This window comes from Dipodomys merriami, unplaced genomic scaffold (genome assembly GCF_024711535.1).
Source record: "Dipodomys merriami isolate MVZ:Mamm:240054 unplaced genomic scaffold, mDipMer1.0.p SCAF_16, whole genome shotgun sequence".
NCBI lineage: Eukaryota > Metazoa > Chordata > Mammalia > Rodentia > Heteromyidae > Dipodomys > Dipodomys merriami.
Genome location: NW_027202937.1, coordinates 12,838,586 through 12,856,860, shown reverse-complemented (window position 1 = coordinate 12,856,860; position 18,275 = coordinate 12,838,586). Strand labels below are relative to the sequence as shown.

General features: G+C 38.0%; 1 protein-coding gene and 1 pseudogene across 1 annotated transcript; both read left to right on the top strand.

Moving 5' to 3' along the window:
- Window positions 1-451: 451 nt before the first annotated feature.
- Window positions 452-1,414, top strand: LOC138827953 (olfactory receptor 14J1-like; annotated as a pseudogene).
- A 10,131-nt stretch (window positions 1,415-11,545) lies between these two features.
- LOC138827952 (olfactory receptor 14J1-like) lies at window positions 11,546-12,484 on the top strand. Its single transcript, XM_070023531.1, has one exon. The coding sequence runs from the start codon at window positions 11,546-11,548 to the stop codon at window positions 12,482-12,484; it is 939 nt and encodes a 312-aa protein (XP_069879632.1).
- The last annotated feature ends 5,791 nt before the right edge of the window (window positions 12,485-18,275 follow it).

The following is an 18,275-nucleotide window of genomic DNA, read 5'->3' as shown; positions in this document are numbered from 1 at the left end:
TTTGTGTCTTTTAAAATACAAATTCAAAGCCAGGAAACTATGGCTCAAACCTGTAATCCTAGCTACTCAGAAGCCTGAGATCTGAGGATCATGTTTACAAGCTAGCTCAGGCAGGAAATTCCATGAGATTTTTATCTCCAATTAAACACCACAAAGTTGGAAATGGAACCGTGGCTCAAGTGGTTAAACATTAGTCATGAGTACAATGGTTTAGTGACAGTGCCCAGGAATTGAGTTCATGGACATACATACACGCATATACACACATACACACACAATAAGTTCATAGTAGTAGTATTAATATATATTATAGTTTTGATATCACAGGTTAATTATCAGCAACTGCAGAAATAAATAGTGTTTAACACATAGGTAGCTTATTTAAGCTTCTTTCACTGGATTTCATATATGATTTCATTTTCCAGGTGCTATTACAATTTGAATTCTCAGAATGATTTCAGAAAATGAAACTAAAATGAATGTATTCCTCCTCATGGGGTTTTCAGAGAATCACAACCTGCAGATTTTACAAGCTTCCTTGTTCTTGGTGATGTACCTTTTGGCCTTGACAAGCAACTTCATCATCATCACCATCACAATCCTGGACGAGCATCTCCAGTCTCCCATGTATTACTTCCTGAAGCAACTTTCCCTTCTGGACCTCTCCTTCATCTCTGTCACAGTCCCCCAGTCCATTCACAATTCCCTCACAGGCAATGGCTGTATTTCCTATGCTCAGTGCATGCTCCAGGTGTTCTTCTTCACATCTTTGGCCTGGGCTGAGGTGGCCATTCTCACAGTGATGTCTTATGACCACTATGTAGCCATTTGCTTCCCACTGCACTATGAGCTCATCATGGAGGCCAGAAGATGTAACAGTGTTGTGACAGCTGTATGGGTAAGTGGAGGCATCACAGGAATTTTGTATATGGCTACCACATGTACTATGACTTTCTGTAGAGCCAAAGTAATTCACCACTTCTTCTGTGATGTCCCTCAAATAGTGAAGCTCTCCTGCTCCAATGATTACCTTGCAGTCATTGGAGTGGATAGTCTCATAGCTGTGGCAGCTTTATCCTGTTTCATCTCCATTGCCCTCTCCTAAATCCACATAGTCTCCACAGTTCTAAGAATACCCTCTGCTGAGGGCCGGTCTAAGGTCTTTTCTACCTGCCTGCCCCACCTTTTTGTTGTCTCATTTTTCCTCTTCACAGCCCTGTGTGCATATTTCAAACCAACTTCAGATTCTCCAACTGCCTTAGATCTTTTTCTCTCTATCTTTTACACAGTAATTCCCCCAACACTCAACCCTGTTATCTACAGTCTGAGGAATGAGGCCATGAAGAGAGCTGTACAAAAGTTAGTGTTGGATAGACAATACACTAAGAAATAAATGTTTTTTTCATGCAATTGATCCATCTTTGATCTTGTACACCAGGAAATTTTTATTAGCAGAATTCCTTAAACATGTAGTGTCAGTGAAAAGCAAGTATTCATAAAGTCCTTTGTTGAATGGCTATTCCTTTGAACACTTACTTAGAGATTATAAAAATATATTTTTAAAATTGGTATTTTGCCAGGCACCAGTGGCTCATGCTTATAATCCTAGCTACTCGGGAGGCTGACCTCTGATAATTGCAGTTCAAAGCCAGCCCAGGCAGGAAAGCTGTGAGACTTTTATTTCCACTAAGCCACCAGAAAATCAGAAGTGGTGCTGAGGCTTAAGTGTTAGCCTTGTGGTGATGAGCTGAGGGACAGCACCCAGACCTAGAGTTCAAGCCCATGACCAACAAAAAAAAGTGATCTTTTCTAGTATATACTATCTCTTCCTAATACATTTGTCTCTTAGAGTTAGTTTTCCAGTTTTCCTTAAGAATGAATATGAGTTTTAACAATCATGGCAAGAAACATTGACCACAAATAAATTTATATCATACATTTAATCCACTAGCTCATTAACTATTTAACCCCTTTACAATAACATATGAACACATTGTTTCCTCTTTGAGTTGTGTACCAATGATAGCTTTCTAAACAATTTTTATGTGTAAGGCCTTGGGCTTGAACTTAGAGCCTAGGAGCTGTGCCTGAGCTTTTTTGATCAATGGTTAAAACTCTATCACTGTGAGTCACAGAACCACTTCCAGTTTTCTGGTGGTTAATTGGAGATAGTTTCAGGGACTTTCTGGCCTGGGATGGCATTGAGCCATAATCCTCAGATCTCAATCTTCTGAGCAGCTAACATCTCAGGATTAAGAGAATGGCACCCAGCTCTACCGAATTTTTAAATACTGCTTTCATTGATTAGTTAGAGGTTTTTAGCCTACTGAATTACATGGAAAGTATATTAACTCCTATGTCTGTTTTTATTTTGAATATTTTATGTAGCTATTAATAATTTTTTGGTGGTACTGAGGTTTTAAGTCATGGATTCTTATTTGCTAAGCAAGCTCTCTACAGCTTGAACTGTGCCCCAACTGGTTTTGCTTTAGTTAAATTTACAACAGGGTCTGCCATATGACTGTGATCTTCTTACCTATACTGCCTATATACTTAGGATGACAGTAGCATGCTGCCAGACCATGATGAAACAGGGAAGGTCTCACTAGCTCTGTCCTTAAAATATTTTTTAAAAACTGTCGGTGTGGGGGGGGGGGAGGGGGATATGATTGGGTTGGGGGGAGGGGGGGACTGGGAAGGGAGGTGAAGGGTAAACAAAGGAGGAGGCTGCAATGCTTGGTAAGAAATGTATGCATTATCCTGCCAATGTAATTGTAACCCCTCTGTACAGTATGTTCTCAAATAAAATAAAATAAAATTTTAAAAAAAACTGTTTTTTACCTGCAAAGTAGCTGGAATGCAGGGGTACACCTTCTTCATTAGATCTAGGGGGATTTTTTTCTAATTAAATAATATGATGTTGATTCTTGCATGATTTACATTAAAGGTCCATAACGTAATTTTCTCATCTTCTGTTACTCTCCTGGATGCTATTTGAGTGTCCTCATTCATTTTGGTAAATATCAGATCATTCCTGAGATCAATAATCATTCAAAATATATAAGGAAGTGGAAAGCTCAAAAGGATTAGCTAGAAGGTTTTCTGAGTAAGAAAAGGAACAGAAGAAACAGAAGAAGCAGGTCATAGAGCCTCCTGAGAGTGTGTAACCCGTAATGCAGAGCCAATGTTTTCTCTATCTATTCTGGAAGCATATTGGGTTTTATCAATTGACTTTTAAAAAGTACCAGGCACTGGTGTCTCATGTCCATAGTCCTACCTACTCAGGAGAGAGGGGGACCATGCAGTCTGAAGCCAACAAGGGTAGAAAAGTTAGTTAGTGAGGCTCTTATCACCAATTAATCAGCAAAAAGCTGGAAGTAAAGAAGGGGTTGAAGTGATATCATCAAAAAGTAAATAAAGCTGGCCAAACTTGCACACTTAATTGGATTCACTCTTAGCTGTACATTTGCATTCCCAATGTCATTAATTTATACAATTATGCACTGACCGCTTTAATTATTTTTTGCTAGAAATGATACTTTTATAATAAATGAACATTTAAAATTTTTATCCTATGAGGAAGATTTTAAATTCCCTCTGTTGTTCTTAGTGTCACTTTCAACAACTTCTGCTCTTATCATATCTCAATACTTTTTTCACTTATTTTGAAATTTCCTATTTTAAATTACCTATATGGCTTGTCTATACTTAAATTTTGTTTCTTATACAATTATTTAACAGTATTTATCATCATCAAAGTAACAAATTGATCTTGATCACACTTTCATTTTAAAAATATACATTTGTAATTAAATTTCCTATATATCATGTTGGTCTCTATGCATTTAAAATATCCCAAGAATGAGTAACTGTAACTTAGTTGAAGTTATTCCTGGTTGTGTCAATATTTTATAAGGCAGCCTAAGGAAATTCATTGAAAGCTATTGAATTATAGTAGAATAAGTAAAGAGTCTAGAAAGTAATAAAGGGGGTTAATATTAACATACAAGATATAAGAGTATTGAGAACATAAAATAATGAAGGATATTTTGTAAATGAATGATATGAATGGAAGATAGGTCTTCCTTAAGGCGACTAATATTGAGAGTAAAAAGTGAATGGAGGTGGTAAAAGAAGGAAGTAGAATACAGTGCTAGTACTGTATGTACATGTATAACAGTGAAATCTATTACAATTGCTTTGTGAAGGAAGAAATGGGGATTGAGTGAGTGAGAAAGAGAATTCTGATCAAGTATTCTTAAGCATGTGTGGAACTGTCACAATGAAACACCCTGTACTATTAATCTGTGCTAATAAAATATATTAAAGAAAACTTTTAAAATATTTAATGGAAATCAATATTTACTTTAGAAAAGTTGAGGAGGGTTGGCAGTACTAAGTTTTAAACTCATAAGTTTGGGCTTGTCAGGCAGATGGTGAACTATTTGATCCAGGCCCTCAGCACATTTTACTCTGGGTTTTTGGGATGGGTCTCAATCAGTTGTTTACTTGTTTATTTGTTTATACTAGAATTTGAAATCAGGACCTCTTGGTAAACTTTTATTTCACAGCTGGCTGACTACCACTTGAGCCATGTTCCATTGCCTGTTTCTTCTGTTTAACTGGAGATAAATTTCTCTGTCTAGGCTGGCTTCAAACTTTGATCTTCAGAGCTCAACCTTCTGTCTAGATAAAATCATAGTCATGAGCTATCAGTTCCCAGCTCAATAATTTTTTTCACCAGGTCAATAGTTTTATAATTCAAAAAATAGTGAAAATATTCTCAAAGATATTTAAAATTCAACAAATACATTGAATCATAAAGATGTCAACTTTAATAAAATGTTAGTCACTGATCTTCACCTCTTTGGTAATGTATTCTTGCACTAAACAAACAAAATATAATAAACAACTATAACAAATCAAATGTATTGTTTCCCTAAACAAATATAAAAACAAATCAAATGTAATAAACAAGTTGTTTATTACATTGTAAAGTTGGTGGTTTCCAATATCTTTTCAGGAAGTTTTGTTATTGAGGATTACACACTCAGTTCTAAATACACCTAGAATCATTTTCATGAATAATAATAGAGAACAACATCCAAACCAAAGAACTTTCACTGAAAGACCATGCGGAGAGCAATACATCATTGCAGTATCTCATTTATTGTAAATCCAGTGCGGTGTGTCTTAGTCTAGATAATCTACTCCATGCCTATATCCTACCTAATCATCATAGATATTGGAGATTTTGGTGATGGATACTTGCTCTAGGTTTCTTCTTCAGGTTGTGACTTGTGGTTGCATGTACTTTTGTGTTATTATACAATTATTTGTATCAATTTGTATCAATTCTACAATAGATTTTAATAGCCATCAGACTGAATTTACAGATCAACTTGAGGAGAATTAAGGTCTTTTTTTTTCATTCACATGTTTTTGTTTTTTTTTTAATTGTATTTTATTTTATTTGAGAACATACTGTACAGAGGGGCTACAATTACATGGGCAGGATAATGCATACATTTCTTACCAAGCATTGCAGCCTCCTCCTTTGTTTACCCTTCACTTCCCTTCCCCGCCTCCCCCCTTCCCCCACCCAATTTTACCCCCCTCCCCCCACCCAATTATACCCCCCTCCCCCCCCACACCGACATTGTAAAGCTGGTTTTGACATGACATTTTGTACTTCTCATTGTTGCAACAGGTCCACCTGAATCCTTAAACGACTTGTTTGTCCCCATCTCCTCCACATGTTATACTGACATCAAATATAGTGAAAGCGGGGGTTACACTGTGGGGGAGGGACATACAAAGCAACAAAAAAATAATCTTATAAATGCGTTAGAAACACATGCATGAAAGAAACGAAAACATTAAAATACATATTTAAGGGTTCATTTTCCTAACATCACATTATCTGACCTTTTCCCCTTGACTCATACCTATACTAGATATTGCAAATAAGGGAAACCATGGGACCTATGCTTCTTTGGGCCTGGCTTACTTCACTTAATATAATTTTTTCCAAACCTTTCCATTTCCTAACAAATGGGGAAATGTCGTTCTTTCTGATGGAGGCATAGAATTCCATTGTGTATATATACCACATTTTCTTGATCCATTCATCTACTGAGGGGCATCTGGGTTGGTTCCATATCTTAGCTATGGTAAATTCATTCACATGTTTTATTTGGCAATGTTTATACCAGAACCATGAAACTAAACTTTAGAGACAATGGATAGCATTAGTTTAGTTACCATCAGTTTATCATAAAAGGGAGATATGGAAATTATTTACATGATGAAAGATCTCAGAACCCCCATGGAATGGGCAGCTTCACATGATGCCATTTTTTAGTGATGGATTCACTCCACATACTTCCCAAGAATGTCACCATCCCTCAATAAGAAATAACCCTTATCATCTAGAACTACTTTGGTGCCTCCATATTCTGGGAGACGAACTTTATCATCCACTTTCACACTAACTGGCTGAATGTCTCCACCCTTTCCTTTACAGCCCGATCCCACAGCCACTACTGTGGCTTGCAATTCTTTTCCTTGAGATTTTTCTGGAAGCATAATGTCTCCTTTGGTTACAGTTTCAGTTGCACTCCTTTTGACCAACACTCGGTCAAAAAGAGGAAGGACTTCCTAAATGCTTGTCTGGCCATAATTCTTCACGGCACTACTCGGACTCTCGAGAATTCATATCTTAAAAACATCAAATCTGCAGAGCACTGGTGGCTTACGCCTGCAATCCTAGCTACTCATGAGGGTGAGATCTGAATATCACAGTTCAAAACCAGGCCGGCAAGAAAGTCTATGAGATTCATCTCCAATTAACCACCAGAAAACAGGAAGAGGTGCTTTGGCTTCAGTGGTAGAGCAATAACCTTGAGCTGAAGAGCTTAGGGACAGCATCCAGGCCCAGAGTTCAAGCCCCATAACTGAAAATAAAACAAAACATCAAATTTTCCATTCTATTACTCATGCAGTGAGTTCACATCTGTGATCCTAGCCAATTGGGATGTGGAAAAGGGGAGACTGGAAGTTCAAGACCAGTCCAGGCAAAACATTCTCAAAACCACATCTCCATCAATAAAAACCTGAACATAATGACAAATACTTATCACTCAGCTTGGGGAAAATTTAAATAAGAGGATCATAGTACAGGCTAGGCCAGGCATAAACATAGACTATATCTCAAAAGATACTAAAGGGAAAAAGGTTGTGGTTAAGCATCTGTCTGGAAAGTACAAGACTTTGAGTCCAAACCACAATACAACCAGAAACACATTAACAATCCCAATTCATGAAAATATAAAACTCCCAACTTATTTAAACGTACTTTAGTTTTACCAGCAAAATATACTGTGAACGTCAACACAGAGGTATAGGAAATATTTTATTATATTCATTGAAGTATTTGGAGCTTTTCTCAGATACTAAAAATGTTATGAATTCATATTATTCCTAATTAATTTGCTTTAGGTAGTAGGCAATTCACACTGTGCAACTATTTCTTTATTATACTTTTAAATACAAAACTAGTTATGAATTGTTATATGTCTTTTGCATTTGCTAGTATTGTGTGCTAGTATTTTAAATGAAACATCAAATTTTTAAATTATTCTATAAATCCATTTACATGAATGTTTTCATTTTTTTAGAAGAATCTAAGACATGTGAGGATGATATAACCATTAAAGTCTCTTTGAAAGCTGAGCACCAATTGCTCACACCTTTAAGCCTAGCTACTCAGGGGTCTGAAACCTGAGAATATAGTTCAAAGCTAGACCAAGCAAGAAAGTCAGTGAGACTCTTATCCCCAATTAACCACTAAAAAGCCACAAGTGGGGCTGTGGCTCAAGTGGTAGAATGCTAGCAAAAAATGAAACTCAGTCACAGAGACCAGGCCCTGAGTTCAAGCCCCAGGACACTTGCTCTCTCTCTGTCTCTCTCTGTCTCTGTCTCTGTCTCTGTCTCTGTCTCTCTCTATCTATCTATCTATCTATCTATCTCTCTGTCTCTCTCAGTCTCTCTGTCTCTCTCTCTCTTTCTCTCCCTCTCTGTCTCTCTCTGTCTCTGTCTCTGTCTCTCTCTCTCTCACACACACACACACACATAAAAATTCTCTTGTAAAAAAGAGTAAAGAAAGGCATGGCATAGTAATCAAAACAGCTTGGTACTGGCACAAGAACAAACCTCAGGACCAATGGAATAGAATTGAAAACCCAGAAATGAACCTACAGACTTACAGCCATCTAATCTTTGATAAGGGAGCTAAAAAAATAGAATGGGTGGGCTGGGAAGGTGGCTCAGTGGTAGAGCACTTGCCTTGCATGCATGAGGCCGGTGGTTTAATTCCTCAGCACCATGTAAGCAAAAAGCCGGAAGTGGCGCTGTGGCTCAAGTGGTAGAATGCTAGTCTTGAGCTGAAGAGCTGAGGGACAGCGCTCAGGGCCAGAGTTCAGGCCCCACAACCAGACCCCCCCCCCAAAAAAATAGAATGGAAGAAAGATAGCCTCTTCAGTAAGTGGTGCTGGAAAAATTGGTTAACTACTTGTAGAAGACTAAAGCTAGATCCTTATATATCACCCTGCACCAGAATCAACTCCAAATGGATCAAAGTCTTCGGAGTCAAAGCAGACACTCAGAAAACATTACACAATGGAATAGGAGAAACCCTAAGTCTCCTTGGCACAGGTCGAAATTTTCTTAATAGAGACCCAGTAACACAACAAATCAAAGAAAGGTTGGACAAATGGGATTGCATGAAATTACAGAGTTCCTGCATGGCAAAGGACATAGCTAGCAAGATCAATAGAAAGCCCACGAATTGGGAGAAGATCTTCACTATCCATACAACAGATAAGGGTTTCATATCTAAAATATACCTGGAACTCAAAAAATTAAATCCCCCTACAACAAATCTTCAAAGAAACAACTGCCCAATAAATAAGTGGGCTAGACTTAAAGAGAAACTTCTCTGAAGAGGAAAGAAGGATGGCCAATAGACACAAGAAGAAATGCTCAACCTCTCTAGCCAAGAAAGAAATGCAAATCAAAACAACATTGAGATACCACCTCACCCCAGTTGGAATGGCTATAATCAATCCAGGAAAAGTTTTCACAAGTTTCTATCTCAAAAAAAAAAAAAAAGACAGAAATGAAATGTTTGAGGCACTGTTTTGTTAAGGCTGTCGAGATCTTAAAATCTTAGAAACTTTTTAAAAAATACCTTTGTTGGATTATGCCTCAACCATTTTCAAGGCTTTTTAGCCAAAAAAAAAAAAGTAAAAAGTAAATTGTAGAATCAGGATTCAAATTTGGGCCACCTGAGTTTAATGCCATCATAATAAATATATAAATCCTTGAGGCTTCCCATAATTTAGTACAGAGCAATGAAAAGTGAAGTTTTTATATGTCTAACAATTTAACAAATGTTAAGGGAAATGAATAATTCACAATAATTTTAGAAAGAAATTCCTGAAAACTTGAAATCAATAACATTTTTCCTAACAATTGTGTCTCTCCGATTAGAGTTTAAGGAAAAACCCCAAGTACAGAAAATTCAGAGTTTATAAGCATTGCTACAGAGATATCATAAGTTCTAATAGCCAGTACCACTTACCACCTTGTGAGTTTTTCAAGCAGTACTATAAATGATTTTTAGGAACTCTCAGAAAACATATTCAATATCATAATTACTTCAGTAGCTGACCAAAATCTGAGATGCAATACTCAGGCGTCAAAGTTAAACATGAAGATGACCATTGACATCTAAATTTCTAGGAGGCCTACCCTTAGAAGCTCAGTTACCTTAAAACTTATTTAAACTTTCTTGTGAGACTTTCAGAAGTACATGACTTAGCTAGCAACATTCTTCTTCCCATGTGGAACTCAGACCAGCAGCCCAGGAAGCAGCTGAGAGCCTGGCAGGCGTTCAGTTTCCTACCAGCTCTCACCGGGAATCCCTGAATTCTCTAGACACTTCATATGTCCTTTATAGTTTGCAACCATGAAAATACAGGCCACAAAATCTTATATTTGCCAACCTATTCAGTCTTTATATGGAAATTTCAGTGATCCCAAATCCAGTTGGCAAAGGGAGAGAGGAAAGGATTTATTTTCCTCATTTGGCATGTATGTGTTTTCAGACACCACCCCCAAAAAGCTTCAACGGACCCTGTTCTCCTGGAAAACAACATTGGTAAAGTCTTGGTATTCTAGAAGAATGTCAGATTGTGATGACCTTTAATGGCCACCTGCACACATAGAAAACCAGTGGTGAGTTTTCAAATCTTGAATAATGAAGATGGAAAGACTATGGACATTCTGACAAGATTTATAATCTTGGAATTGGTTTGGGGAATCACAATTTTTAATTTTCAGGGGCGGGGGGCGGTCATGGGGCCTGAATTCTGGGCCTGGGCGCTGTCCCTCAGCTCTTTAACTCAAGGCTAGCGCTCTACCACTTGAGCCACAGTGCCACTTCCAGCTGTTTTCTTTTTGCTTATGTGGTGCTGAGGAATCGAACCCAGGCCTCATGCATGCAAGGCAAGCGCTCTACCACTGAGCCACCTTCCCAGCCCACAATTTTTAATTTTAAAGAGAGAGGAAGCATAGCTCACTGAAAGTGAGCAAATTTTACTACTCATTATTTAATTTATGCATAGTTATTCCATGTACAGGCAATGAACTGAAAATCTTTAGATTAGGAAATATTGATATTTATGTGTTTATCTAAGAATCTTCCAAGCTCTTCAGAGAATCTTTAAAATCAGTAGGTAGCAGAGAACAACCTTTACTGACTATAAATTGAACTAAATTATAGGTTTATTTGCCAAGAGTTCATTTGTGTCTTTTTAAATATATGTACAAAGCAAGGTGGTGGAGGCTCATACTCAGGAGCCTGAGATCTGGGGCTCATGGTTCCAAGCTAGCTCAGATCTGAAAGTCCATGAGACTCTTTTTTGGGGGAAAGGTCCAGTTATGGGGCCTGAACTCTGGGCCTGGGCACTGTCCCTGAGCTCTTCAGCTCAAGGCTAGTGCTCTACCACTTGAGCCACAGAGCCACTTCTGGCTTTTTTTTTCTTTTTGCTTATGTGGTGCTGAGGAATCGAACCCAGGGCCTCATGCATGCAAGGCAAGGGCTCTACCACTGAGCCACCATCCCAGCCCTCCATGAGACTCTTATCTCCAATTAAAAATCACAAATCTGTTGGCTCAAGGGGTAAAACGCTACTCTTGAGCACAGTGGTGTAGTGACAGTATCCAGACCTTCAATTCGAGTTCAAAATGAACATACAAACCCACACAAAAAATTAATTATAGTAGTAATAATAACAGTAGTAGTAGTAATATATATGAGACTTAAAAATTTGCAGGTAAATTATTACAAACCAGAAATAATTAGTGATTATCAAATGGGTACATGATTTAAGCTTCTTTCACTGGATTTCATATATGATTTCATTTTCCAGGTGCTAATACAATTTGTACTTTCTAAATGGTTATGAAAAATGAAACCGATATGAATGGATTCCTCCTCATGGGGTTTTCTGAAAATCATGACCTGCAGTTGTTACAAGCTTGCCTGTTCTTGGTGATTTACCTTTTGGCCTTGACAAGCAACTTCTTCATCATCACCATCACAACCCTGGACGAGCATCTCCAGTCTCCCATGTATTACTTCCTGAAGCAACTTTCCCTTCTGGACCTCTCCTTCATCTCTGTCACAGTCCCCCAGTCCATTGGCAATTCCCTCACAGGCAATGGCTATATTTCCTATGTTCAGTGCATGCTCCAAGTGTTCTTCTTCACGTCTTTGGCCTGGGCTGAGGTGGCCATTCTCACGGTGATGTCTTATGACCGCTATGTAGCCATTTGCTTCCCACTGCACTATGAACTCATCATGGATGCCAGAAGATGTAACAGTGCTGTGACAGCTGTATGGGTAAGTGGAGGCATCACAGGAACCCTGCACATGGCTGCCATATGTTCTATCACATTCTGTAGAGCCAAAGTAATTCACCACTTCTTCTGTGATGTCCCTCAAATAGTGAAGCTCTCCTGCTCTAATGATTCCCTTGCAGTCATTGGAGTGGATACTGTCTTGTGTATGGCAGCCTTACTCTGTTTCATCTCCATTGCCCTCTCCTACTTCCACATAGTCTCCACAGTTCTAAGAATACCCTCTGCTGAAGGCCGGTCCAAGGTCTTCTCTACCTGCCTGCCCCACCTCTTTGTTGTCTCATTTTTCTTCTCCACAGGCATCTGTGCATATCTCAAACCAACTTCAGACTCTCCAACTGCCTTCGATCTTTTTCTCTCTATCTTTTACACAGTAATTCCCCCAACACTCAACCCTGTTATCTACAGTCTGAGGAATGAGGCCATGAAGAGAGCTGTCCAGAAGTTAATGTTGGCTACAGAATTCACTAAAAAAAAATTTGTTTTTTCATGTCATTGATAGATCTCTGATATTATAGACCTGTAAATTTCTATAGCAGAGTTCCTTCAATTTGTAGTGTCAATAAAATCAACCAAGATGCATTGTGTTCATGAACTCCTTTGTTGAATGACAACTCCTCTCTATAATTACTTAGATATTATAAAAAATATATTTTTGAAAAGCAATATTTTATGCTAAATAGTATCTCTTCCTAAGGCATATGTGCTCTTATCTTGTGTTAGAGGAATTTTTCCTTAAGAATGAATATGAGTTTTAACAACTGTGGCCAGAAACATTAACCAGACTAATATATCAGACAGAAGCACAAATAACTATTTATCATATCTTTTGTCCACTCAAGTTATTAACTATTTAAACCATCTATAATAATTTACAAGTTTCCTTTTTGAATTATGTACCAATGATAGCTTTCCACACAATTTTTATTATGCCATTTCTGGGGCTTAAACTCAGAGCCTGCACACTGTCTCTGAGCTCCTTTGTTCAAGGCTAGAGCTCTATCACATTGAACCACAGCACCACTTCCAGTTTTCTGGTGGTTAATTAGAGATAAGAGTCTCATGGATGTCCTTGCCTAGGCTGCCTTTGAACTATACTCCTCAGATCTCAGCCTGCTGAGCAGCTAAGACCTCAGGATTAAGCCACTGGCACCCAGCTACACCCAATTTTTGAAATATTGCTGTCCTTGATCTGTTGTTTTATTTAGCTGACTGAATTAGATAACAAGAACATCAATTCCTAAACCTGCTTTTATTATGTATTAACTTTGAGTGGTACTGTGGTTTTTAACTTAGGGATTCACACTTGCTAGAAAAGATCTCTAGGACAAATCACACATGGTCTCCCTGATATGTGGATGTTAAATCCAAAATGCAAGGAGATGCAACAAAGTAGACAGGACTCAAGAAATGATGGATCTCCACGCAATTTGTCATATCATTTCTAAATGACTCCATGTTTTTGACCACACATGTGTGTGTGTGTGTGTGTGTGTGTGTGTGTGTGTGTGTGTGTGTGTGCAAATCTGAGGGAAGCTAGCAAGATGGCACAGAATCAGAGGGAAACAGGAAAATATACACCAGAGGGGCCCATCAGCTGCACTGGACATTGAAAAGAGCCAAGTAAACAACTCAAGGGCAACGATGGGAGGGAGGGAATGAGAGGGAAAGAGGAACAGCTAACACTAAGCAAAAGGAAAGAAATGCACATATCACCTGATGTGGAAGAAATATTTGTATTGCCACAACTCATAGAATTCACCAACATTATAGACCATGATAATGACAATTTGCCTTGTGAAGGTTAAAATGTGTTTGTGACTTTAACTAAGTATCACTATCTCACAACACTGTGAAATTTATGTAATCACTTGATCAACCGGTCTGCCATTGTAAATGAGTCAACTTCAGACTGCAATCCTCCTACCTATACTTCCTTTATAATTAGCATGACAGTAGCATCCTGTCCCATCCATGTTGAAATGGGAAATGTGTCACTAGCTTTTACCAGGCTGTCTTTACACCATGATAAACATGTTCTTTACCTCCCAAGTAACTAGAATTGCCAGGTTATGCCTCCATGACTAGGTCTATTTGGATATTTTTTCCTAATTAAATAATATGATGTTGTTCATTCTTCTTGCATGATTTAAGTAGAAGCTCAATCTTTGGTCCATAATTTTCTTATCTTCTGTTACTCTCATGGATGCAATTTAAATGTCCTCATTCATCTTAGTAAATATAAGATCATTCCCTGAGATCAATAATCATCCAAAATGTGTAAGCAAGTGAAAAGCTCCAAGGGATTAGCTAAGAAGTTTTCTGTGTAAGAAAAGGAGCTGATGAAGCAGAAGAAGCAGAAAGGACTAAGTCCATACATAGCTGGGAGCCAACTGAGAATGTGTAACCCATAATACAGAGCCAGTGCATTCTCTATTCATTCTGGAAACTTACTGAAATTTATCAATTGATTTTGATAAACATACTGGGACCAGGCACAGGTTGCTCATGCTTATAGTCCTAGCTACTCATAAGCTCAAGTGGGAGCATCAGAGTCTTTAGCCAACAAGGGCAGAATAATTAGTTTAGTGAGGGTCTCATACCCAATTAATCAGCAAAAAGCTGGAAGTGGACACGTGGCTGAAGTGCTACCAGGAAGAATAATATAGCAGGCCAAACTTTCACACTTTATTGTGCTCACTATTAGCTGTACTTTTGATCCAGTCACATTCACATTGACAGCTTCACTTCATTCTTTTGCTTGAAATATATTTTATACTAATTATGGTAAAAAAATAGAATATATTTTATATTATTTTGAACATTTTATATTTGAAATTGTTATCCCATGCGGAACATTTTAAATCCCCTCTATTATTCTTCATTTTCACTTTCAATAATGTCTGCTTTTGTCATATATCAATATTTCTTTCACTTGTTTAGAAATTTCCTATTTTTATTTCCTTATTTCAAATTGCCTATGTGGCCTGTTAATACTTAATTTTTGTGTTTCTTATGCAATTATTTAACAGTATTTGTCATCATCAAAGTACCAAATAGGTCTTGCTCACACTTTGATTTTAAAAATATACATTTGTTTAACATCATCTTATCTGGACATATATACATAGCTTTTGACCCTTTCTGCTTGTCCCAGACATATACTAGTTATTGCAAATAAGGGTAACCTATGTTTCTTTGTCCCTGGCTTATTTCACTTAGCATAATTTTTTCTAAGTCTTTCCATTTCCTAACAAATGGGGCCATGTCATTCTTTCGGATGGATACATAGAATTCCATTGTACATCTATACCACATTTTCTTGATCCATTCATCTCCTGACAGGCACAATGTTTTTTTCTTTCTTGCTATTGTTGCTATGTATTTATAATGTACCATGTGATTTTTTTCTTTCTTTGTATGTTCCTCCCCCACAGTATAACTCCTGTTTTCACTGTATTTGATGTCAGTGCCCTGCATCTTGTACATATACTTCTCTAATTTGGAGAGGGAAAGGGAAAAACAAAATGCTTAAATAGGGATACAGGTTGGCCCATTGTAAAAATGAGATGTACAAGACACTATGTTTAAAAACGAACTTTACAACTTAGGGAGGAAGGATAGCTGTGGAGGTGGGAGGGAAGGGATGGTAGGGGAAAAACAAAGGAAGAGGCAACAATGTTTGATAGGAAATGTACTCATTACATTGCTTGTGTAACTGTAACCCCTATGTACACTATTTTTACAATAAAAACATATTAAAATATATATTTGTGATTAAATTTTCTATATTTCATGTCATGCTCTATGCATTTAAAACATCCCAAGAATTAGTAACTATTCCTTAATTTAAGTCATTCCTAGTTGTGCCAATATTTTATAAAGTGGCCTAATCAAACTCATTGAAAACTATTGAATAATAGTAGGGTAAGAAGGGCAGTGGAAACTACAAAGTAGTGAAGGGGGTTGATCTTATTAAAGTACAAGATATGAGAGTGTGGGATACTATGGTAAAAAGCCTTTGAGAACTTAACTTGAAGTAAGAAAGGATATGAATGAATGATATGAATGGAAGATAGGTCTTCTGCAGGGTAAGTAATGTGGAAAAGGAAAAGAGAATGGAGGTGCTACAAAGACGGACGTGGAATATGGTGCTAGTATTTATGGACATGCATAGAATGGTGAAATCTGTTGCAATTGCTTCGTGAAGAAGGAAATGGGGATAGAGAAGAGTGATGGAGACAAGTCCGATCAAGCTTTCTGTAAGCATGTATGGAACTGTCACAATGAAAGCCCTCTGTACTACTAATACGTGCTAATCAAATATTTTAAAAGAAACGTTTTTAAATATTTAATAGAAATCAATATGAATTTAGAAAAGCTTTTTTGTTGTTTTGGCAGTAGTGTGGTTTAAAGTCATGAAGTTGTTCTTTTTAGGCAGACAATATACTACTTGAGGCAGGCTCTCAGCATGTTTTGCTCTATTTGTTTTTGTGATAGATCTCAATAAATTGTTTGTTTTTCCGTTTCTACTAAGGCTTGAAGTCAGGACCTCATGGTCTTGTAAAGCTTATTCTTCACAGCTGACTGTCTACCACTTGAGCCATGTTCCAGTGCTTGCTTTCTTCTGGTTAACTGGAGATTTGAGTCACAGATTTGTCTGTCTAGGATGGCTTCTAACAGTCATCTTCAGATCTCAACCGCTGGGCAGATAAAATTAGAATCATGAGCCATCTGTACCCAGCTTAATAGTTTTCTTCCCCCAGCTCAGTAGTTTTATAATTCAAAAAATATTCAAACTGAAGTCAATCAATATATTCAAAAATATTCAAAAGCATTTGAAATGCAACGAATACTTTCTATCATAAAGATGTAATCTTTAATAAAATTTTATTCACTGATCTTCAACTACCTGGTAATATATTTTCTCTAAACAAATCAGTCTTTGTTTACTCCATAGTAATGTACATGTTCTCTTCTGTGGGTAGTGGGGCCTGAACTCTGGGCCTGGGCACTGTCCCTCAGCTCTTCAGCTCAAGGCGAGCGCTCTACCACTTGAGCCACTGCTCCACTTCCAGCTTTTTCTGCTTATGTGGTGCTGAGGACTCGAACCCAGGGCCTCAGGCATGCAAGGCAAGCACTCTACCACTGAGCCACCTTCCCAGCCCTGTACATGTTCTCTTACACATTTTCAGGAAGTTTTTTTTTTCTTTTATAACTTTTTTTATTGTGAAAATACTGTACAGAGGGGTTACAATTACTTGGGCAAGATAATGAGTACATTTTTTATCAAGCATTGTAGCCTCCTCCTTTGTTTCCCCTTCCCATCCCTTCCCATCCTCCTCCCCCCACCCCCCCAATCCTCCCCGTACCCCCCTCACTCCCTTTCAGGAGGTTTTATTATTGAGCATTTCACACTTAGGTCTGAATATACCTGGAATCATATGAATGAGTAGTAGAAGAGAGAGAGAGCAAGTCCTATACCAAAGAACTATTCAACAGTTCCAGAATATTTCACTAAAAGACCGTGGGGAGAACACCACCTTATTGCAACTTCTCAAGTATGGTAAATCCCATGCAGAGCACATATGTGTCTTAGTCTAGATCATCTGTTTTATGTCAATATCCTACTTAAGCATTATAGATATTGGTGCTGGATACATGCTCTAGCTTTCTGCTTCAGGTTGTGACTTGTGGTCAATATATTTTTGTATTCAAGCATTTTATCAAGTCCACAAAACAAACACAAACTTGAACTTTAATAGCCATCAAACTGAATTACAGATCCATTTGAGGAGAGTTGATGTTTTAAAAATATTGAGACTTCCATTCCATTCTATGGTTCATGCTAAGAGTTCACATCTGTGATCCTAGACAATTGGGATGTGGAAAAGAGGAGAATGGAAGATCAGGCCAGCCTAGGCAAAACATTCACAAAACGGCATCTTCCTCAATAAAAACCTGAACATAGTGGAGTGTACTTATCATTCAACTGCGGAAAAATGTAAATAAGAAGATCATGGTACAGGGGCTGGGAAGGTGGCTCAGTGGTAGAGCGCTGCCTTGCATGCCTGAGGCCCTAGGTTCCATTCCTCAGCACCACATAAGCAAAAAGAAAAAAGCCGGAAGTGGCGCTGTGGCTCAAGTGGTAGAGTGCTAGCCTTGAGCTGAAGAGCTGAGGGACAGCGCCCAGGCCGAGTTCAGGCCCACGACTGGACCCCCCCAACCCCCCCCCAAAAAGAAAAGAAGATCATGGTACAGCCTAGGCCAGGCATAAACATAAACTATAT